We start from the raw sequence: 23,392 nt of genomic DNA, 5'->3' as shown, positions 1-23,392 counted from the left end.
AGGCAGACAGGCAGGCAGACAGACAGACAGACAGACAGGCAGGCAGGCAGACAGGCAGACAGGCAGGCAGACAGACAGGCAGACAGGCAGACAGACAGACAGACAGCAGAAAGTCCCTCCCTGACCTCTAACTTTGCACTGGTTTCTCTCTTCCTGACTGTGGCGTGCTGTGGACAGCTGTTTCAGTTCCAGCCTTCACTTCCCTGCCACGGAGGCCTGCACCCTGGCAATGCAAGCTATGAGCGCTTTTCTCAAAGATGGGGTGGGCCAACGGTAGAGCCCATAGCCTCTGACAGATGAAGTCTATTCAGGTGGTCTATGCTCTCTGGCCCAGGGCCACCTCTATCTCAGCTTATCACCTCCCACAGGGGCAGGATGAGGTCAGCCCTGGGACCCTACAGAGGCCTGCACACTGTCCCTGGCACCCTTAGGAATTCTTGGAGTTCTGCTGTGTTGGGAGCTGCGAGGGGCGTCTACACTTCCGGTCACCAGTCTATGCTGGGTGATCCTGTGACCCTGCTGAGTGGGCACAGGACCTTTCGCCCACAGAGGTGGCTTCCGAACAGAAGGTTTTCCCCATGAATCATTTAGACTGTGGGCCAGAGCCCAGCCTACTTCCTTCCCTAGGCCCACTTCCTCATTTATCAAACAAGGAGCTAACACTGTCTCTTAGAAGCTGGATGTATCCTGCGAGTGGCTGGGGCGGGGGACAGGGACCCATGGTGGGAAGATCCTGCTACTGCCAATCAAAGACACCCAGCTCAGGCAGAACTGGGCTGAGCCGCACTGTCTGGAATCCCATTGTCACTGACACCTGCTTTGGTCACATTTCGGGTCCTTCTCTTTTTTGTTTGCATTCCTCCAAGGAGAGGGAGAGGAGAACCCCAGGCTGAGTTTTGGGGAGCAGAAGGAAGTCCAGTCCTGTGGGTCCCAAAGTGGGGATAAGGGGTAAAGAATCTAAGAGGCCCCTGCTGGGATCACACGTGTGCGCCCACACACTGCTGCTGTGGTTTTTCCGGTTTTGTTTGCTTGCTTGTTTGGGACTTGGGTTTTTGAGACAGGGTCTCTCTATGCAGTCTTGGTTGACATGGAACTCACTATGTAGATCAGATTGGCTTTGACCTCCTAGAGGGATCCACTGGCTCCTCCCGCTAACCCGGAGCTGGGGTTAAAGGGGTGCACCTCACACCCGGCCTGAGAAGTTTGTCTTTAAAGGCACTGGGGGCATTGGCTGGTTCTCGACAGGGAGGGGAAGGGTCGATTTTGAAGCACACAAAGCTCCTTGGGCTGCTTTGTGTGAGGAGAAAGACAGACCAGGAGAGGCTGGGGTGGAGAGGTGGGAAGCTGCCTGCTCCGGGCTGGGCTGTAGAGACAGGGAAAGCGAAGTTGATAGCTTCTTGCCGCAGGCAGAGGCCGATCAAGGTTGGGCGTTTTGGCCTGAGGCAGTCGAGTGAGCTGTGAGTACTCAAAAGCGGGGCGGGAGATGGGGGTGGGGGTGGGGTGGGTATCAGACGGTGGTCGAGGTCCTGCTAGGTGGCCTGTCTGTTGGCCTTTGCTGCCTCCTGCTGGCTCAGCACCGACACCTATTTAATAAACCGCGTGGGCTCTGCAAGGGTCCTAGATCCCAGAATGACTGCTTTCCACACTCCTCCCCGTTCCCTTTTTATATTAAAACCAAACAAACAAACAACAACAACAACAAAAAAACAAAACCGGGGTTGGGGATTTGGCTCAGTGGTAGAGCGCTTACCTAGGAAGCGCAAGGTCCTGGGTTCGGTCCCCAGCCCCGAAAAAAAAAAAAAAAAAAAAAAAGAAAAAAAAAACCCACTTATTTATTATTGTGTGTATGTCGAAGCTTAAATAGTGGCTTGTGGGAGTCGGTTCCTTCCACTGTGTGGGTACCAGAGATCAAAACTCAAGCCTGACATCAGGCTTAAAAGCAAGGCCCTTTACCCACTGAACCATCTTGCTGGCCTGTTTCTTAGTTTACGAATACTTAAGCACAAATATCTTAGTGGTCCGAACACTTGTTCCATTGCTCCCCTTCCCAGCAACGTCACCTTTGTGGTTTTGTCCGCACCCCTTTAATTGTCCCGTAGTCTCCTTGCAGGGAGTTCAGCTCGCCAAGGGAAAGCGAGGTCTCTGTTTGGGACCTAAAACAGAGTGCTGTATCCAGAAGGTGCTCAATAAATACGCGTGGAACTCATGACTGGATGGGTTTCTCTTCACCCGTCCTGCTTTCTAAGCCTCCTTTTCAGTCTACAACCAGCCCCTGCCAAGGTTACCCCTGCCGCATCTATCGGCACTTGCGGTTTGTCCCTAGCCTCTATGTTCTGGTCCAGTGTCTGCTGGATGAATGGAGTCCCTGAAAAAATAAATAAATAAACGAAGCAGGGCAGGTTTGCTTAGTTCTGTCAGAGGAGCTGGATCAGGGCTCAATTCTCAAGATTCTCTCTGCGTGCAGTGCTCCTGGGCTCCCTCTTCTGGTCAGAGTAGAATTGCATGTCTGCGGTCCTTAGGGAACTCTGTACCGCGTGACTTGATTCAGCCAATGGAAAGTGAGTGGAAGCCTTGGTTCCAGCTCGGAGTTTATAAAAGTCGCTGGGTGCACACCCACGCGACCTGCTTTTCTTTTCCCTGCCACGATGAGTAACTCTGTCCGCCTAGTTTCTGAAGATGTCCACATGGTAGCGGAGTTCTCCAAACCCTTGTCACTCCTATCCACCTGAGACAAAACTTGTAGGAAGGGAAAAATAAATCTTACAAGCTTTTCAAGCTGGGGACAGCACCGGGCCCATTGTTACCGCAGCAAAATCCAGCTCATCCTGACTACAACACCCTTTCCTTTCCTATCGCCAGCATGCTGCCTTGAGAAGACCACCAACTCTCAAGCCCCGGTGTCTCCAGTCACAAGGTGACAATGTAACAGACTAAGACTCTTGAAAATCTGAGGTCAGAGGTCATGGCCCACCGACAAAATAGATAATATAGTTTACAATACTGTATGATATAATATATATGTATATATATAATATGTAATAAATTATACAGGATGTCGTCTCTGAATTTGAGTTTTCATTTTTGTTTTTTTGTTTTGTTTTGTTTTGTTTTGTTTTGTTTTCCAGAGCTGAGGACTGAACCCAGGGCCTTGTGCTTGCTAGGCAAGTGCTCTACCACTGAGCTAAACCCCCGACGCCGAATTTGTTGATTTTAAAGATTTGTTTATTTATTTCAGTCTTTTAGAGACAGGGTTTCTCCATCTCCCCAGTGCTGGGATTAAAAGCGTGTGCCACCAGGCCTGGCTTAGGGATTTATTTTCATGTGTGGGTGTGTCCCTCTGTGTGGGGTTGTACACACGAGTGTAGGACCTGAGGAGGACAAGAGGGCACTGGATCCTCTGGAGCTGGGGTCACAGGCAGTTGTGAGATGCCCAATGTAGGTGCTGGGAATTGAACTCGGTTCCTCTGCGAGAGCAGCAAGCATACTCCACTACTGAACCACCCCTCCAATCCCAGGGAACTTCAAGTTTTGTCATATTTGGGGTAGGCCTTTGGCATATAATGAGGAAGCGACACCATTCTATCAGTAAGGAGGCCAGAGTGGTGTGGTGGTACAAGCCTGTTCTCCTAGCATTGTGGAGTTGGGGATAGGAGGATTCTGAGTTCAAAGGAAATCTCAGGTATATATCCAGTTTGAGGCCAGCCTGAGCTATATAAAAAAATCCCCTGTCTCAAAGTGGGGAGGTGACAGCGAGGTGACAGGATGTAGTACACATTAGATCGACAAATAATCACGTGCTGTCTAAGTTCTTGGAGACGGGGTTACTTGCCCCCATGTCAAACCAGAGCACGTTGCCTCAGTGTCCCCAAGGCTGTTGTCTGGGGAAGGACTAAATATCCCTACCTCAGTGGCAGGTAGGAAAAGACAGCAAAACAGCCCAGGAGTAAAAAAAATATCGTCTTTGGGAACAGCTAGAAGATACTCTTTTTTTTTTTTTTTTTTTTTCTTTTTTTTTTCCGGAGCTGGGGACTGAACCAGGGCCTTGCGCTTCCTAGGCAAGCGCTCTACCACTGAGCTAAATCCCCAACCCCTAGAAGATACTCTTATTTATTTGTTTATTGTGAGAATGTTTCTGACTTTGGGAGTAGAGGCAGGCGTGCTGGGAACGGAGCTCAGGTCCTCTAGGAAGAGACACGACGCGACGCCTGCTCTTAATGGCTGAGCCATCTCTGCAGCCCGAGGCTGTTATCCTTTGTCTCTGATATAAAGGTCTCTGCAATGGGAGAAAGTGCCAGGAGTCAGCCATGTAGAAGCTGATTCGGGCTGCCGCTGCCTGATGTCCGTCCCCAGTAGGTAGGTTCCTGCTGGATGGTGTGAGCATCTGCCTTGATGGTGTTTTGCTATCTACCTTTTGCTCGCCATTTATTATTTTTAATTTATTTTCAATTTTTATTTATTTTTTTGGTTTTTCAAGACAGGGTTTATTCTGTGTCACCCTGGCTGTCCTGGAACTTGCTCTATAGACCAGGCTGGCCTTGAACTCATAGAGATCTGCCTGCTTCTCTGCCTTCCGAATGCTGGGATCAAAGGTGTAGGCCACCATGCCTGACTTGCTATTTATTCATTTTACTTTGGCTTGCTATACACTTAATGCATTGATTCAAAAGGGACGCTGTGGCTACTGCAGTTCATTCTCCAGAATGTCCTGTGAAAGTGGAATGGTTAGGCTCAGAGGCCTTATCTGGAAAATGCTGCTTGGCCATGGGTTGAAAGTGTGTTTAGAAAGAGCTGGGAATAACGGACTCCCCAAAGAAGTCATATAAATTAGAGAGTTTTGGCATGGTGGATCTGTTGACAGCATCCCCAGGACCCCAGTTCTCTCACTTGCTCTGTTTCTTGAAGGGAAGAACTCTCTGTGAACTGTTTATAAAAAAACTTCTGGGGTTGGGGATTTAGCTCAGTGGTAGAGCGCTTGCCTAGGAAGTGCAAGGCCCTGGGTTCGGTCCCCAGCTCCGAAAAAAAAAAAAAAGGAAAAAAAAAAAAAAAAAAAAAAACAACCAAACAAACTTCTGTCCATTTTTTGATTATACTGAACTTAACCACGGGGTAACCAGAGCTAGTTGCAAGGGCATCTGGGAAATGTAGTTTTTATGTTGAAGAGACTGGGTTGCCTCACCTGTGGTCAGAGTGAGCTGGGCTATGCTTCACTAATAAGAAGCTTTACCTATGGGGTTGGGGATTTAGCTCAGTGGTAGAGCCCTTGCCTAGGAAGCACAAGGCCCTGGGTTGGTCTCCAGCTCCGAAAAAAAAAGAACCAAAAAAAAAAAAAAAAAGAAGAAGCTTTACCTACAGTGGGGCTCATTTAGGGTTTATTTCTCACTCCTGTGACACTTCTGTCTCAGGTAGACAACTATGAAAAGGATCAAGAGAACTCAGTTTTATGTGGGAACCAGCTTGTTCAGGAACCAGACTGACAGGGCTAGTCACTGTGACTGGAGTAGGGAAGGAAAGTGATGGTGCACCTGGACTACTGGATACTAATTATACCCACACTTCATTAATCAGAGCAAGTCACCCTTTGCATCCTAATTAGGGGCCAAGAAAGTGCAATTCCACCTGTGGTCAGAAGAGGGAGCAAGAGCACAGTGCGAACATCATCTGATCAAACCCAAAACACACACACACACACACACACACACACACACAAATAAAAATAAATTTTAAAAAATTTTAAGTTTGACCGGTTGCTGGTGGTACACGCCTTTAACCCAGCAATCAAAAGGTGGAGGCAGGTGGATCTCTGTGAGTTTGAAGCCAGCCTGGTCTACACAGCAAGTTCCAGGACAGCCAGAACTACAGACTTTGTCTCAAAAAATAATTTTTAAAAAGACGTAATTAAGCCCTGCTTCATTTACTCATTCTGACTGCTCTGGCCCTCAGGTCACATGACTGATCTGGATAGCCACCTTAGTCATCTGTGCGCTGGTCATATGAGATCAAGGTCCGGGAAAGTCCCTCAGAGAGGTTCATTTGCATATTGCCAATCAGCTGTGGCTGGAACTTCCCCTACCTAGGATCCTTCAGCATCCCCATTTCCTGTTTGCTGGAACAACCTGCTATTGAACAGGTGGCTGGAGAGAGATGGCTCAGCGGTTAAGAGCACTGTCTGCTCTTCCAGAGGTCCTAACCCAGCAACCACATGGTGGCTCACGACCATCTGTAATGGGATCAGATGCTGTCTTCTGGTGTGTCTGAAAATAGCTACAGTGTGCTTATATATAATAAGTAAATAAATCTTTAAAAAAAAAAAAGGTCACGACTGGTTTAAAACAACACGAATTTATCATCTTACAATCATAAATGTTGGAAGTCCAAAGTGGAGCGCCCAGAGGTCACAGGGCTGGGTGCTTCTGGAAGATTGGGGTGGGGCAGTTTCTTGAGTTTTCAAGCTTCCAGAGACTTCTCCCAGGCTTGCTGTGTCTTCCCAGTGACTAATGATGATTGTTTCGTCTGAGGACTGAACCCCGGCCTCTCTCCTGCTTGGCAGCAGTCCACCTGCAGAGCCGTGCAGGATCCCTCACGGGTGGATCTCCTGGGAGGGCTGTCGTATTAAGCCATGTTCTCAGTCCCTCATTGGTGGGTTCTGGGCAGGCGCTTTACAGCTGTGTTACGGTCTCAGTCCTCTGCGTGGCTGATTTTGAAGCAGCTCAGGGCTCAGGCAGTTTATTTGCCCGGGGCTGTTATCGTCTGGCAAGTGCTCAGCTCTAAGAGAGCAGTGGCTTTCAACCTTTCTATCGCTGAGACGCTTTAAAACACTCCCTCTTGTTGTGGTGATACCCCCCTCAAATCATTTCGTTGCTACTTCATAACTATAACTTTGCTGCTATTATGTATCGTAGTGTAAAGATCGGACATTTCTGATGGTCTTAGGAGAACCCTATGAAAAAGTTAGACTCTCCAAAGGGGTCGCGACCCACAGGTTGAGAATCCCTGGCGGCTCCGTTGGCTTCTGGGTAACTGGTTGAGGTAGACCCAAGGCTTTCTTCCCATCCCTCAAATACCTAGATGAGGCTCCCAGTCTTCGGTGGGGCAGGAGCCTGGTTTCTTAGAGGCAGATGACCCAAGAGGCACAGACTGAAGATTGTTGGGACACTGGGGATCTGGAGCTGTCAGTCTCCTGTCCCGCAGGGCACTGGCCCCATGTCATGCTGGGTCTATGGCAGAGTCCATCTTGCCAGTTTCTCCACAGCGTTGTCCTGTGGGTGCCACGTGTGTCCCTTCTGTGAGTTGTGAGGCTCTGAGGAGTGGGGTCTGGAAGTTGAGATTCGGTCTTCTGTGCATGCTGGGCCCAGGACCTATCAGGAAGTTGGCACTAGCTGGCAGTATGGGGCTGGGTCGGGGTTTAGTAGGTCCTAGGAGGAGGGGCACAGGAACTGTGAGGGCAGGAGAGGTGGAGGTGGGAGAGAGACAACGGTGGTGGGGGGTGGGGGTGGGGAGAAGACAAACAGAATGGGACCAGGAGACTGAAAGGGGGTGAGCCCCAGAATTAGGGGGTACTAGGGAGCAGAAGAGATGAACCCAAAATAACAGGGGCAAGGCCAGACAGGAAAAAGGAAAGGATTAGATACTAATGAACTAAGAGAGAGAAAGGGGAGAGAGGAAGACCAGAATAGAGAAACACACATGGGTGTAGATAGACTGAGGAGACAAGAGGGGCACCCAGGAGAAGATGGGACAGATTTGATACCCAATCCAGAAATGAGTGCCCTCATGCAGTGGGATTCCATAAAGACCTGACCTGCTCTGCTGTGTGACCCTGAGCAACTTCCTTTCCCTCTCTGAGCCTTGCTCATCCTATACAGGTTTGAAGCTTTCGATCATTTCTACAGAGGAGGAGCCCAGGCCCAGGAAGGCAAGGGGCTCGATCAGTGGGTCAGTCTCAAGGAAGCTGAAGCCGGTTTTCACTGGGAAGCTTTCTTGAGGAGAAAAAGATGGAGATAGCCCTGTCCCTACCCACCTGACTTCCCAGATCATGGTTCTACAGGGTTCTTGTGGGGCGGGGTTGGGATGGGGTGGGGAGTAGCCCATACCTGATAGTGCTGGTTTTCTGGCTGTGGTTCCTGGGATGCTGGTGGAGGTGGTGGAGGCGGGCTCTGCAAGGGAGAGGTACAGGTGAGGGGGTTCCTCGTGCCCTTCAATCTTTGACCCTGGTGTTATGGGCCCGGATTCAGAGTCCCCATGGGCCCTCTGGTTATGAGGCCCCTTAGTGTGGGTCAACACATCTTAGGCAACGGGCCCAGCAGTGAGGACTCTTGGTGTCCTTGGGTGCTGCTATAGCTTCTTCCCAACACGGGGTTTAAGCAATTTGCCTTTGTTTTTTACATTCTCTCTCTGTCTCTGTCAGCCTTCAAAAAAGATTATTATTGCCAGGCAGTGGTGGTGCACGCCTTTAATTCCAGCACTTGGGAGGCAGAGACAGGTGACCTCAGAGATCAAGGCCAGCCTGGTCTACAGTGTGGGTTCCGGGACAGCCAGGGCTACACAGAGAAACCCTGTCTTGAAAATACAAATCAAATCAACAACAACAACAACAACAACAACAACAACAACTGTATGTACGGGGTGTGTGACAGCACCCACATATGGAAGTCTGAGGGTGAGTATGGGGAATCAATTCTCTTTGACTTTTATGTGGGTCCCAGGGACAGAGCTGAGGTCCCCAGGTTAGTGGAGCAAATGCCTTTACCTGCTTAGCCACTCTCTGTCTCCTTGTCTTCCTGATCTTTTAAAGATTTCTTTAATTTTTATTGGTGTGTGTGTGTGTGTGTGTGTGTGTGTGTGTGTGTGTATCTATGCTGTGTGTGTCTGTGCTATGTATGTGTATGCGTGTATTTGCTGTGTGTGTGATTGTGTGTGTACATCATGGCTCGTGCTCCTCCCTCACACCCCTCATCCACAAAGGAAGGAGAGGAAGACGGAATATGTTGACTGGAGAGAGAAAGGAAGAGTCATGGCTTCCAGGTGCCCAGGTACCATGGCTAACTCCGGGTTGGGGTTTTGTGAGAAGCAAGATCTAAGGGGACAACACTCACCACGGGTGGGTTTCCTGGCTCCGTGTCACTGATGGGAGACACCAGGAAGACTGGAGATGGCATCACTTCATAGATGTTGCTGTCACCTGAAGTAGAGGAGTAAGGGCGTCCCACGGCCAGATGACTCCTGTAGACCCGCTCTGCCTGCCTGTCCATTTCACTCATTTAGTCACTCAACTAGCATTTGTGCAAATTCCTCCTCCTGCCAGCTGTGTTCTGGGGACACAGTGGTAGCCCAGACAATCCAGGCCGCACCTTTCTAGAACTCAAATTCCCCTGGGAGAAGAGAGACCCATCCCCAGAGAGTGATAATCCAGAGCCTAAGGCTGGGGCTGGGAGTGGGGGATGTGGAAACATAGAAACAGGCCTGGCCAGCCTGGATGTTAGGGAGGACTAACTGGAGGAGGGGTCATCTGAGAGCTGGGCAGAGATAGGAGGGAAGCCCACAGTGGCAAGAGAGCCCACTCTGCAGAGACAGAAGTCTGCCCCAAGACACTGGGGGAGCTATGGAAGGCTTATTAGCAGGAGACATTTAGGAGGGGTCTTAAATCTCTCTGATCCCCTCAGTGCATCAAGGGTCCCCGAGGGCTCTGACTATGTATGGGAATGGAGGCCTTTAACTGGGGGAGACACAGAATTGCTAGGTGGAAAAACTCTCTTTCCTGGCTTACCAGATTCAGGACTCATGTTCACCTCTGGCTTCTCTGTAGCTGTATTCCTAGGGGTACATAGAAGAACCCTGAGATGCTAGGGCGGGGAAAGGAACCCCGACATCCTGGAGACTCTGTCTCCCTGATCCCCACCTATTGACTTGATTCTCACCCAGCCCAGGGAAGGCAGGAGAGTTAGAGGGGAAAGAGTTTGAAAGACCCAGAGGGAGTTCTGGGAACTGTACCTGGGGCTCTGGCCCTTCCGATGGCGATGGCGGCCAGTGACCAGGAGGTATGCAATGCCACATAAAAGTAGTGACCCGACAACAAGACTTCCAACGATGATGGCTGCTGTGATCCCAGCATTGGCAGAGAGGAGTGAGGAGACCTTGCGTGCATCTGGGAGTGAGGGTTGTTTCAGGGAGGACTTTTGTCTGCCCTCACCTAATTCCTAACTTTTCAGTGCCTTGCTAAGCAGGCTAGGGATCCATTCCACCACTGAGCCACGCCCCTAGCCCCTCCCTGGGGGGTTCTAGGCAGGGGCTCTAATACTGAGCCACGCCCCCAGCCCCTCCCTGGGGGATTCTAGGTAAGAGTTCTGTTGCTGAGCTAAATCTCAGCCCACTCTTATAAGTTATCATCTTTTTAAAAGTATTGTTATTTTGAGATAGGGTCCCCTATAGTCTAGGCAGGCCTCAAATTTACCATTTAGCTAAGGGTGACCTTGAACTATGTAGCTAAGGATGTTTCTATTCCTGCATGAGAGAGAGAGAGAGAGAGAGAGAGAGAGAGAGAGAGTGTGTGTGTGTGTGTGTACAGGTGAAGCCGGAAGTAGATGTCAAGTGTCTTCCTCAATCAGTTTCTACCTTGGTGTTTGAGACATGTCTCTCACTGAGTCTGGAGTCACCTGCTGGATAGGCTGGATGGCCAGCAAATGACAGGAATCCTCCTGCCTATGAGACTGACCCAGACCCGGTCTTACAAGTGTTCACTACCGCATGCAGTTTATATGTTGCTGGGCGTTTAACCTAGGGCTTCATGTATGCCAGGCAAGCACCCTGCCAGTAACTGAGCCACATGTACAGCCTATGTGAATTGTTTTTTTTTAAATGTTATTGTATGTGTGTGAGTGTTTTGCCTGCATGTATGACTGTGTCCCATGTGAGTGTCACGTGCTTGAAGAGACAAGAAGGGGCACTGGAGCTGTAGGTGGTTGTAAGCGGCCATGTGGTTGCTGGGAACTAAACTGGGGTCTTCTGGAAGAGCAGCCAGTGTTCTTATCTGTGAGCAATCTCTCCCAGAGCCGTGTAAAACATTTTTAAAAATCGATCCTTATTCCCCCCCCCCCCATTTTCCCTTCCTCTCCTTCTTCTTTTTCTTTTCAGGCAGGATTTCAATAAGTTACCCAGACTGGCTTTGGACTTTCCATCCTGCTGGGTCCGTCACGAGGCTGGGCTTCATCTCAACCCAGGCAGGGCCCAAGGCCCTGGGCTGATGGTGTTTGAAGTGTTGCGAGTCACTCATCACTTCCGCATTGCTGTCCAACAGACAGAAGCAGTCTCCGAGTGAGCTGTCTCCCTCTGGTAACATGTTACTATTTTTCTTTTCTTTTCTTTTCTTTTTTTTTTTTTTTTTCAGAGCTGGGGACCGAACTCAGGGCCTTGCGCTTGCTAGACTGAGCTAAATCCCCAACCCCTACTATTTTTCTTGAGCATAAACAGTGAGTTTATCAGCTGAGTAGGTGAAACATTTTAATTTCCAGAGCTCAAAAGGAAACAGTGTCTCTCCCATTCCATTGTGTGCTCTGAGTTGTTATTCTAACAAGCTTGAGAGCCCTCTTCTTGGTTTTTTGTTTGTTTGTTTTTGTTTTTCCAGACAGGGTTTCTCTGTGTTGCCTTGGCTGTCCTGGAACTCACTCTGTAGACCAGGCTGGCCTCGAATTCACAGAAATTGCCCTTGGCTCTACCTCCAGAGTGTTGGGATTAAAGGTGTGTGCCACCATCGCTTACCTCAGCTCTTTGAATGTGGGACACTGACTGGTTTGTAATTTAAAAAATGGCACATCAGTGACACTGCATGGGGACAAGGGTAGAGTTAGCAGCAGCTAAGGGAGCTAAGGATTACTGCTCAGTGGTAGAGCCCCTACCTAGAATCCTCCAGGGAGGGACTTGGGGCATGGCTCAGTGGTGGGGCCCCTGCCCAGAATCCCCCCAGTTAGGACTGGGGGCGTGATCTTTCTTCTTTCTTTTTCTTTGTTTTATCTTTTCTTGGTGTTTTGAGACAGGGTTTCGCAGGGTTGTTCTGGATCTTACACTGTAGACCTTGGTCTTGAACTCACAGATCTGCTTTCTCTGCCTCCTGAGTGCTGGGATTAAAAGCAAGCACCACTACCACCTGGCATTTGTTTGTTTGTTTGTTTTCTTTATTAGTTTATTTATTTATTCCTGTGTGTGCCTATACCAGCAAGTGGTGGTCAGAGGACAACTTTTGGGAGATGGCTTTCTTTCTGGTCCTGTGGATCAAAATCAGTCCATCATGCTTGGGTGCAAATGCCTTACCCCTTGAGCTATCTCACTGACCCTGCTGACATTTTTGAAAGAAGATCCTGTTCAGTTGCCCTGTCTGACCTAGAACTCATTATGTGGCTTAGGCTGCCTGAGAATTCCCCACTAACTTTCCTCAGTCTACCCAGTGGAGGGTGACATTTATACTCCACCATACCTAACTAAGGGCCATCTTCTTTGGGGAGACCTCTCTGATGACTTCCCCTCCTGTGTCATGTTAGCCTGTTTAATTTTCTGAGCCAGGCAAATTATTATGCCTCAGTTTTCCCCATCTGTAAAATGGAGATAACAATTGCAACCACCTCAGGAAGCTTCTTTAAGAGCAAAATAGTTACTATATTGTGGTGGTCCTCATTCAGGAGTGACCCTGGTTCTGGGAGACACTTGTCAAAACCTAGCATGTGATTCTTGTGAGCAGCAAGCGCTAGTAATGTCTCGCAAGACCAGAGAGGCTATAAAACTTCTATGAGATGCACAGCCCTCTACCCAAAGATATTAGCCAGTCCTAATGATCAGCGTGACCTAGGGAAAGTATTTAGATTCATACTTGGCCTGGTAAGATTCTCAAGAATATCACTGTTGTTTCCTACCTTTTCCCCTAGCCCTTTATCTGGAGTGGCTGCATCAATAGATACTTGACTCGTGATTAAGAAAATTGAGCAATTCATCAGGGTCATGCATATAAAAGATGCTCAATGAATATAGGAATAGTTATTGTATGGGGAGAACTAATGAAAAAGGGTATATCTTAGGGTCTGGTACTCAGCAGGTGCTCAATCAATGCACATGGTCCATAATGAATGAGGCCAAATGAGATGGTGTTTGCACTTGGCCTCCCTCCCACCATAGCTGTTCCACTTACCAGCCACCTGGACGTCAATCTTGGCTTTCATTGTCCAGGCAGGGTTCACGGTGGCAGCCACCTGGTAGGTGCCGCTGTCTGAAGGTTGGGCACCTCGAAGCAGCATGGAACCATTCGGGAAGCCAACAATGTCTCGCTGTCCCATGGCATTGCCATCCCTCTGGGGCCGTGGTAGTCCAGGGATGTAAGAGAACAGCCTTGTGCCTCCAGATGTCTCTTCCCCCAGGTACCAGATGAAGTCCTGGACAGTGCTGGGGACACCATGAAGGGACAGGAGAAGGTCCTGGTTCTTTTGAGGCTGCTCTGGAATCATCTGGATGTGGAGGGCTGCCTGGGAGCCTTGGGGCAGCCGAAGGGCCAGGAACAAAGCTGTGGGAAAGTATGGAGCAGGCCTGAGGTCGAGTGTTGGGCAGAGGTAACAAAACCCTCCTTTCTACAGACCGTCAACCGCAAGCAAAGACCATAAGGGCTGCACAGTGGGAATGACGATGAGATTGATTAGTGATGTCTGCCCTGGGAGTAGGAATATAGGCACAGATGCCACAGATGTGCCACCCCGCTGGCAGAAAGAAGGTTTTTCTGCCCTGAAATTCTATGTGGTCTATCCCTAAACACTTGGACCCTCTGAAATTATTTATTCAACCAATATTTAAAGGTATATCTATTATATTAGATTATAGGCCAATTACATTATCTAGGTTTGTCTTCTCCTCCTCTTTTTCCTCTTCCTCCTCCTTCTCCTCCTCCTCCTTATTCTTCAAGACAGGGTTTCTCTGTGTAGCCCTGGCTGTCTGGGAACTCACTCTGTAGTTCTGGCCTTAAATTCATAGAGACTCATTTGCCTCTGCCTACTGAGTGCTGGGATCAAAGTCATGTGCCACCACCTCCTGGGTTCTCCTCCTCCTCCTCCTCCTCCCCCCCCTCCTCTTCCTTCTCCTCCTCCTGCCTGGAACTCACTATTGAAGTCCAGCTCCAATTTGTGATCCTCCTGCCTCAGCCTCCAAAGTGCTGCCATTACAGATACGCACCCCCGTGCCTGACTTGTTCCTAGATTTTTGCTTTTTATTTGAAACAAGGTCTCAAGTAGACCAGGCTAACCTCGAACTGGCTGTGTCCTTCTGCCTTCCAAACTCTGGGAGTCTATGTGTGACTCCCCGGTTCAGGCTCAGCCTCTGGTTCCTTCCCTCCCTCGCTCACTCCCCAGAACTCAGAGGGAAAACAAACACTAATTCCTACCCTCGTAGTTCTGACATTCTAGAAGACTCCACGGATGAAATAGGGATGGAGCTGTGATGTCACTACCCTGCCCCATCTGGTCCCTCAGCCCTCTGGGGCTGTTTCCTCCTTACCTGAGAACAGGAGGCCCTTTGAGAAGCAGCCCGGCATCCAGGTCTGAATCTCCATCTTGCTTTCTGTAGAGACAGCAAAGGCACTAGGAACCACAGGGTGGGTTCTTTCTCTCTGAAGTGTGAAATACAGTGGAGCATCCAGCGGGTGCCTCCGGACACAGCCAGGCTCTGCTGAGTCCTAGCATCCCCTTCCAAGGTCTCCCAGCCTCTCGGGGCTCCACCCATGCCCTGAGATGAAGCCAGAACACTGGTTGGACCAGTCTTCCCAGACCTACATCCCAGCCCCTCCATTCTCTTCCCAGTCGTTGTGACTGGCTAAGGGGAAACAGTGAGGCAGCCTCTGTTTGAGCAATACCCCCACCCCCACCCACTATCTTCCCTAGAAGCCAGGACGAGAAACTGAAGTTCAGGGAGGCGGGAAAGTCAGTGAGTAACAGAGGGTGGTTTTTTTTTTTTTTTTTTAAATATCTGGGCCAGGTTCACTCTAAAGCACTTAAGTTTTTCTTTTAACATTTATTTATTGTTATGTGTGTGTTTCGGGGGTGGGGTGCCTCCCTCCACCATGTGGGTCTCAGGAATCGAACTCAGGTTATAAGACTTGGCAGCAATTGCTTGCACCCTCTGAGTTATCTTATCATGATTAGTTTTTTGTTTGTTTGTTTGTTTTTAAAGTACTCATCTACTAAATATCGTGACCTTTGCCCAGCTTGTGACCTGATGGGGCTTAAGAAGTGTTCTCTTTGCCTTCAGCCCTCTACGTATCACAGCCCTCCCTTTCAGACCCACCGCCAGACAAGGCTGTGATCAGAGAACAGATGAAAACCAAGGAGGACTAGGAGAGCCTCCGACTAACCTAAGGGGAAGGGAGAGCTCCCCGAGGAAGGGACCTATTGTGAGAGACTTGGAATCAGCAGAGAAGGGATGGGCGGGCCTGTGCCCTAGACTGTCCAGCTCATGCAAAGGAAGGAGGATGGGCGGGTGGGGCTGAGCACCCAAGGGTATCATGGGAACTGTGAAATCTGGGTCACTGAGGCACTGGGAAGGGCTGTGTGAGGTCAGTTGGTGGGAGAGGCAAGTTCCCCAGTTCTGCCTGGCAACGTGCTTGCCTGTCTCGGTCATGAGGTGGCAGATGATGGGCAGAACCCTTCAGTCTCCACTTTGGGACAATCAGAAATTGTGGCTTTTTATCCCTGGACTACAGTCACCCCCACTCCCACTGAGCTGGGTGGGCAGTCCTACCTGGAGCCTTGGGCACCTTTCCTTACCCACTTGGCTGCCAAGTGGCCCCCCATTTCTGCCTCTCCAACTGGTCCTCTGAGAGACGAGGATCCACATCGCCCCCTTGTGTGCGTGCCTGGAGTAGCAGCAATCACAGTAGCAGTAACCTACAGTCGCTGACTTTAACTTGGACCAGCCCTCCGCCCAAGGCCCAGACCTCCGATAGGACCAGAGACCCTCCCTTTCTCTATACCTGGAGGGCCTAGCGGAGATGTCTACAGGTATCCCTCAAGCCTTCTTGCTACAGTCCTGTTATTTTTCTGTCTGCCACCAAGTGAGTGTAGACAATGTAGCAATTTTATTGCAAATGGAGAGCAGTGTTTCTTAACTTTCCTATTGCTGGGACCATTTGATACAGTTTCTCACATTGTGGTGACGCCCCAACCATGAAATTATTTTTGTTGCTGCTTCATAACTGTAAGTTTACTACTGTTATGATTTGTAATGTAAATATCTGATATGTAGGATAGCTGGTATTTGGCCTCCTAAGGTTGAGAACCACTGATCTGGAAACTTACACACAGTCAGGCTGGGGAGAGGTAAGTTGCTTCCTTCACAAGCTTCAGACCTGAGTTCGAGACCCTGGACCCACGGGGAAAAAAATCCATGTACTGTGGTGTGTGCTTGTAATCCCTGCCTCAGAGAGGTGAAGATGAGAGGATCCCTGGGGCTGGACGCCTACTCAGCCCAGCTGAATTGGGACCAGCAGGCCAGTAGGGGGCCCTGTAAAACGATTAAATGATAAAGACAGATAGCCAGGTGTGGTAGCGCACATCTTTAATCCTACGCTCAGGATGCAGAGGAAGGCTGACCTGAGTTACAGGGCAACCCTCTATGTAGGGAGACCCTGTCACAAAATGAATGAATGAATTAATGAGTGGGGGAGGGAGGTGCCAGCATTCATTATAACATTCAGATGATGATACTAGAATAAGAGGTAAGCCAATGAGACCAGAGAGCTAATGTTGCCCAGAGGCGCTTCCTGTCTTCAGAGGCTCATGGGATAAGTTTCTTCACTGGGTCGGAATCTTGAAACCATAGCTGGAATGCAGCAACCATGCTGGCATCAACCTGAGGTAATTACCAGGAGGGAGACAGGAATGAGGAGTAGTCCGGGTGGCTGAGCTGCACACGGTGCCATAGCCAAACCAGATAGCCCAGCTCCTGTCATCCCCAGCCTCCCTTTCAGCGGTGGGTGGTTGAAGCATTTGAAAACCACATTCCCTTTTTTAAAAAAACAACATGTATTCATTTTGTGTATGTGCCCACACTTGCCACACCATGTGCGTGGCGGTCACAGACCAACTGATGGGGAGTTGGCTCTCTCCTTCCAGAATTTGGGTCTCAGGAATTGAACCCAGGTCCTTAGGCTTAGAGGCAAGCATCTTTACCTTCTGAGCCATCTTGCCAGCCCCCAACATGACATCTTATATAAAGTTGTCTTTCAAGCTGGACAATGGTGGTGCACGATTTTAATCCCGGCCCTAGGAAGGCAGAGGCAGGCAGATTTCTGAGTTCGAGGCCAGCGTGGTCTACAGAGTGAGTTCCAGGACAGTCACGGCTACACAGAGAGAGCCTTTCTGAAAACCTCCCACAACACCGGAAAAAAAAAAAACCCAAACTCAAACCAAACAAAAACAAAAACAAAAAAAGTCATAAAACAAGGCAAAACAAAAACAACCTCCCAATCAACCCTCCCCCAAAAAACAAAAAAGCAAAGCAAAAATAACCAATCTTACCAACAAAAACTAGATATGTGCTTTCCTTCCTAGATTTCCCTGTGCTGCCAGTGTAGTCATTCTGAGGGGTTTGAGGGGTTCGTTGGCCTACCTGCCTTTCTAAAGCCAGATTCTTAAGGCCATAACTCTTCTCTCCTCACATCTACATCTGCATCTACATCTACGTGATGGTTTGTATGTGCTCGGCCCAGGAATGGCACTGTTAGAAGCTGTGGCCCTGTTGGAGTAGGTGTGTCACTGTGGTCATGGGTTATAAGACCCTCCTTCTAGCTCCTTAGAAGTCAGTCTTCTTCTATCAGCCCTCAGACGAAGATATAGAACTCTCAGCTCCCCCTGCACCATGCCTGCCTGGATGCTGCCATGCTCCCGCCTTGATGATAATGGACTGAACCATCTGTAAGCCAGCCCCAATTAAATATTATTCTTATAAGAGTTGTTTTGGAGGCTGGAAAGATGGCTCAGTGGTTAAGAGCACTGACTGTTCTTCCAGAGGTCCTGAGTTCAATTCCCAGCAACCACATGGAGGCTCACAACCATCTGTAATGGGATCTGATGCCCTCTTCTGATGTGTCTGAAGACAGCTACAATGTACTTATACATAAAATATATCTTTAAAAAAAAAGGGGGGGGTTGGGGATTTAGCTCAGCGGTAGAGCGCTTGCCTAGCGAGCACAAGGCCCTGGGTTTGGTCCCCAGCTCCGAAAAAAGAAAAAAAAAAAAAAAAAAGAGGGAGGGAGAGACCAGAGAATATTCCTTCCTTCTTTAATTAAATAATACGTTCAGAGCTATGTACCAAAAAAAAAAAAGTTTCTTTGGTTATGGTGGTTATGGTGTCTGTTCACAACAGTAAAACCCTAAGGCAAAATACATATACATATATATATATACATACATGTGTACATACATACATATGTTTGTATGTATACATATAGACATGGACGTAGTTAAGGATATAGATGTGATTGATTCTTTCGCTGGTGTCTGACTATTCAACTTGCTGTCTTGATTTGTCTTGTCACCGTGGTCTTTCATCCACATGTGATTCTGTCCCACCCAGCATTCTCCTTGGGTCCCACCAATAACCTTACCGCACACAACTTTTTAAGTCACAGCAGTTTAATAAAGTGCTGGGAGCCATTCAGTCACCAGAGCTACCAACACCCCCTCCCCCCTCCTCTATTCTGCTGCCCGCTAGTCTGCCTTGTGAGTTAACTCATCTGGAGACAGCAGTGTTACCCAGCCCCGAGATACTCCCTGGGCAAGTTCTAATGCTGTGACTAAACGTGCATCTTCTGATGCTGTAATGGTCAAGAGCCGTCTTTATGCACCAGAGCACACATTGTGCCCCAGGTATACCCACATAATGGAGAAGAAGGGAAAACGTATGTTTAATTGCACCCTGGACCACAAGGGAAAAAGACCTATCCCCGTCCTCTTGCCTCCTCTGGTCGGAGCAGGAGAAGCCAGCTCAGCTGTCATGGCATACTGGCTTTTATCATGGGAGGTAAGAACTTTAAGAAACTAGGTAGACAGGTTGATCAGGACCTTACAAGTTTCCATTTTCCTGACCTGGTAGTGGTGGCTCGCGCCTCTAATGCCAGCATCCAGGGGGCAGAGCAGGTGGGTCTCTGAGTTCAAGACCAGCCTGGTCTACAGAGTGAATTCCACTACAGCCAGAGCTACACAAAAGACCCTGTCTTGAAAAACAAGACAAAATAAAAGTTTCCATTTCTGAATGAAAACAGCAGTTAGACTTCCTTACAGATGTGATCCTACAAATCCAGAGGTTTAGACTTACTTCTCATGAGATAAGGGGGAATTAAGTCTAGCTTTAGGGGAAATCTGTTGTTTCTATGTTAATTGATCAGAAGTAATTAGAGAAAATCTTGTTATGTACGGTTGGGGAAAATCTCAAAAAGAGACAAAGTTGTAAATCAGATAATTGGTACCAGCCTCTGCTCTGTTGTTCCCCATGGCTAATAACTCTGCTCTCAGCCCCGACTTGGCCCTTAATTCTCATTCTGGTTGGGTTAACGGTGGGTTCAGCATCTTAACTATATGTTCAATTATGTATCAGTTCAGTAACATTAATGGTCCTTAGGACCAACTATCCCTCTTTAGGACAGGATGAGTCCATGATTTGACTCATTCACTGAGACCCATGGGGAATATAACAGGCACCCAACCTTACCTGAACTCTCACCATGATGGAAATCCCATTCAGGCTGCAAAACTCAGCACCACAGGCAAAACCAAAATCAAAGTCCACAGTTCTGGGAAAAGCCTCTAAAGGCACTAACCTGGCTTTTTGGCTTCTGTAGCTCTGCTTCTGGCTAACTGTTCTTGTTAGGTGAAGTGATTTTGTGATTAAAAGTTCATTCCGAGAAAGGCTTGGGGCCACGCCAGGATGCCGAGCATTCAGTGTAGCCCCCGACCTGCTTATTAAGACTTTTTGTATAAAGATGTAAACCTACGTGTGGGGGCTTGAATGTGCTTGGCCCATGGAAGTGGCACTATTAGGGGGCGTGGCTTTGATGGAATGGGCGTGGCCTTGTTGGAGGAAGTGCTTCACTGTGCAGGGGAGCTTTGAGGGCTCCCAGTGCACAAGCTCTGCCCAGTGCGGAATCGACGTTCCTCTTGTTGTTTGTCTATGGAAGACGTCTCCTCCTGGCTGCCTTGGGATAAGATATAGAACTCTCAGCTTCTTCTCCAGAGCCATGTCTGCCTGGATACTGCCTGGTTCCCTGCCATGATGATAATGGACTGAACCTCTGAACCTATAAACCAGCCCCAATTAAATGTTTGCGTTTACAACAGTTGTCTTGGTCCTGGTGTCTCTTCACAGCAGTAAAACCCTAACTAAGATACTATGTCTAAGCTGTCTTCCCTGCTAGGTAACCCGCGACACCTGTCTAAGAACCTATCTGTGGGGGGGTTGGGGATTTAGCTCAGTGGTAGACCGCTTGCCTAGCAAGCGCAAGGCCCTGGGTTCGGTCCCCAGCTCCGAAAAAAAGAAAAGAAAAAAAAAGAATTATTTACTTTATTTATATGAGTACACTGTCGATGTCTTCAGACACACCAGAAGAGGGCATCAGATCCCATTACAGATGGTTGTGAACCACCATGTGGTTGTAGGAACTGAACTCAGGGTCTCTGGAAGAGCAGCCAGTGCTCTTAACCGCCGAGCCATCTCTAGCCTGAACCTGTCTTCATGGAAGAATTACTTGTACTTTGAGGAGAGTTTCGATGTAATTATGCCTCCCTGTGTACACAGGATCTTGTTACATCAGGAAACTTTTCTTCCAAAAATGCACTGTACATAAACATGCTTAAAATAAACTGCCCAGGGCCCCACTCTAGAAGTTTGACCCAACCCAGGCTACTTAGTCACTCTGAACAGGATTTCCTTCTTCCTCACATAGCTCATTACTTTGCCAGCCACGGTGTCTGTGGGGGCCTTCATAACTGACACGCCCTCGAGGGCTCCACCCTCAGAGAAGCAAAAACAATTTTTTTCTTTCCTTTTTTTTTTTTGGTTTTCTGGAACTCTGTAGAGCAGGCTAGCCTTAAACTCTGAGACCTGCTTGCCTCTGCCTGACAAATGCTGGGGCTGTAGTTCACCTGGCTGAGCAAAATTCCCAGGGCTACAGCTCTGCCACACTGTAATACAAATAACTGTGAAATTCGCTCCTTGGTTTCTGGCCAAGCGAACAACTGAACCATAGTTTATTCCGTCCCATGAATGGATTCCTAAGAATGCTTACCAGCTAAAACCGTCTTGGGTAAAACTGGTCTCTGGTCGAATCAGCCATAAATTCCAATACGATGTGACCCTAAAGCAGGTGAATTGCCTGGTCATTTGACTGCTGTCTGTCTGTCCATTTCTGGAAACAAATCTGACTGCTGCACATGGCCAGAGCTACCTCTCCTGTATGTCACAATTGTGTGTGTGGGGGGGGTTACTTTTAAAATTCAGTCAAATCGGAGGTTGAGGTTGATTCTTGCTAAATCTCCTTGGGGCAATAACACCAGTGGTTAAAGGTCACAAAGACTCCGTCTGACTTATTCAGTCTCTCAGGTGTTTCTCTTTAGGTACCCCATAACATTCGGGGTCCTGCCAACATCCCTGAGAAGATCCCCCGAGCCCTGAGGTGGGGCTCCTCCTAGGAAAGGGTGAGGGCTATTGTTCCTACGGGAGGCCACCGAGACGATGTTCCTTGACCTCAGTAACTGACTACCCCTCTCCAACTTACCCTTCAAGCTAAGTCTACCTTAGTCTCTGTATTTGGGATCTCTGGAGGTAAGAGAATCCTAGATTTTGGGTTTAAAGAATTTAGCCTGGCAGTGGATGGTGCATGCCTTTAATCCCAGCACTCAGAAAGCAGAGGCAGGCAGATCTCTGAGTTCGAGGCCAGCCTGGTCTACAGAGTGAGTTCCAGACCAGCCAGGGCTACCCAGGGAAACCCCGTCTCGGAAAGCAAATGAGGTCGAGGTTCCAGGTTTCTGGTTGGCCTGGGGCACCAGCCAGGGCACTTTTTCCAGACTGTACTTAAGTGTGCTCCAAATAGTCTGCCCGGGGTCAGACTCTGGATGTTGGAACCAACACCAACGTTCCAGCCCCGTGGAAGAGGGTTTCCCTCTTGCCTCTCGGGAATGATTACTCTGCCTGCCCGGTATTTGCAGACCCATCACATGGAGAGTGGAATATAGGCACACGCTTTTATTAAAGTGTGGTTTTTACATGTGCGCTGGGACCTGAGTCAACTCCTCATGCCTAAGGGTCTTTTAAAGTATTCCTTGCAGCCACATTTGAGCTCCATGAGCCCCTCCACAGATGAGTTAAAACCTGTCAATTCCAGCCAACCCACAGTAGGCAGGGCCTCTGTCAGGACTTAAGTTTGGTAAAAGGCTGTTTGAGCTGACGGCCCCCACAAGTTCGAGTCTGTGCCCTCTAAGTCTGGCACTTGGAAGGTGGAGGCAGAAGACTTGAGAGCTCAGGGCTAGCCTCGGCTATATATACAGTGACCTTAAGGACAGCCTGGGCTAAACAAGGCAAGAAAATAGTAACAATTCATGCAACTATAGCCAGCTGATTTCTTTTGTTTTGGAGATGGGGTTTTTCTGTGTAGCCCTGACTGTCCGGGAACTCACTCTGCAGACCAGGCTGACTTCGAACTCAGAGATCTACCTGCCTCTGCCTCTTGAGTGTTGGGATTGGAGGTGTGGGCCATTATCCTCAGATAATGATTCCTTAGTTTTTATAAAGATGCTTTAAAAATAAAATAAGCAGGCTGGAGAGGTGGCTCAGTGGTTAGGAGCACCGACTGCTCTTCCAGAGGTCCTGAGTTCAAATACCAGCAACCACATGGTGGCTCACAACCATCTGGTGTGTCTGAAGAGAGTGACAGTGTACTCAGACATATAACAGAAAAAAATCTTTAAAAAAAACAACTATATTGAGTAGTTTGAGGTCAGCCTGTTCTACAGGGTGAGTTCTAGAACAGCCAGGGATACACAGAGAAACCTGCCTCAAAAAAAAAAAAAAAAAAAAAAGCAAAAGGCAAAAAAATTAATTAGTAATTTAAAAAAGCAAAAACCTGCTGAGGGGCTGTCGGGGTGCTCAGTGGTTAAGCGCATGTGCTGCTCTGGCAGAGGCCGAACTGGGTTCTTAGCACCTGTTGGGGGCGGAGGGCTGCTCACAAGGGCATGTAAGCCTGGCTCCACATTTGGGGCCTTCTTCTGGCCTCTGCAATACACCCACATGAGTGCATGGACACACACACACACACACACACACACACACACACACACACACACACACACACACACACACGCAGGCACACACATATGCTCGCACG

At 48.7% G+C, this 23,392-nt stretch overlaps 1 protein-coding gene across 1 annotated transcript; it reads right to left on the bottom strand.

Annotated features, from left to right (window-relative positions):
* Positions 1-6,323: 6,323 nt before the first annotated feature.
* Ceacam19 (CEA cell adhesion molecule 19) lies at positions 6,324-14,725 on the bottom strand. Its single transcript, XM_032894269.1, has 7 exons — positions 14,518-14,725; positions 13,169-13,537; positions 9,988-10,141; positions 9,764-9,810; positions 9,084-9,178; positions 8,091-8,153; positions 6,324-7,412 (listed from the first exon to the last, which is right to left on the bottom strand). Exons 1-7 carry the CDS (start codon positions 14,570-14,572, stop codon positions 7,359-7,361), a joined length of 837 nt encoding a protein of 278 aa, XP_032750160.1. The 5' UTR covers positions 14,573-14,725; the 3' UTR covers positions 6,324-7,358.
* Positions 14,726-23,392: the final 8,667 nt, after the last annotated feature.

Source organism: Rattus rattus, chromosome 2 (genome assembly GCF_011064425.1).
Source record: "Rattus rattus isolate New Zealand chromosome 2, Rrattus_CSIRO_v1, whole genome shotgun sequence".
Classification (NCBI taxonomy): domain Eukaryota; kingdom Metazoa; phylum Chordata; class Mammalia; order Rodentia; family Muridae; genus Rattus; species Rattus rattus.
This window is presented reverse-complemented; position numbering and strand designations above follow the sequence as displayed.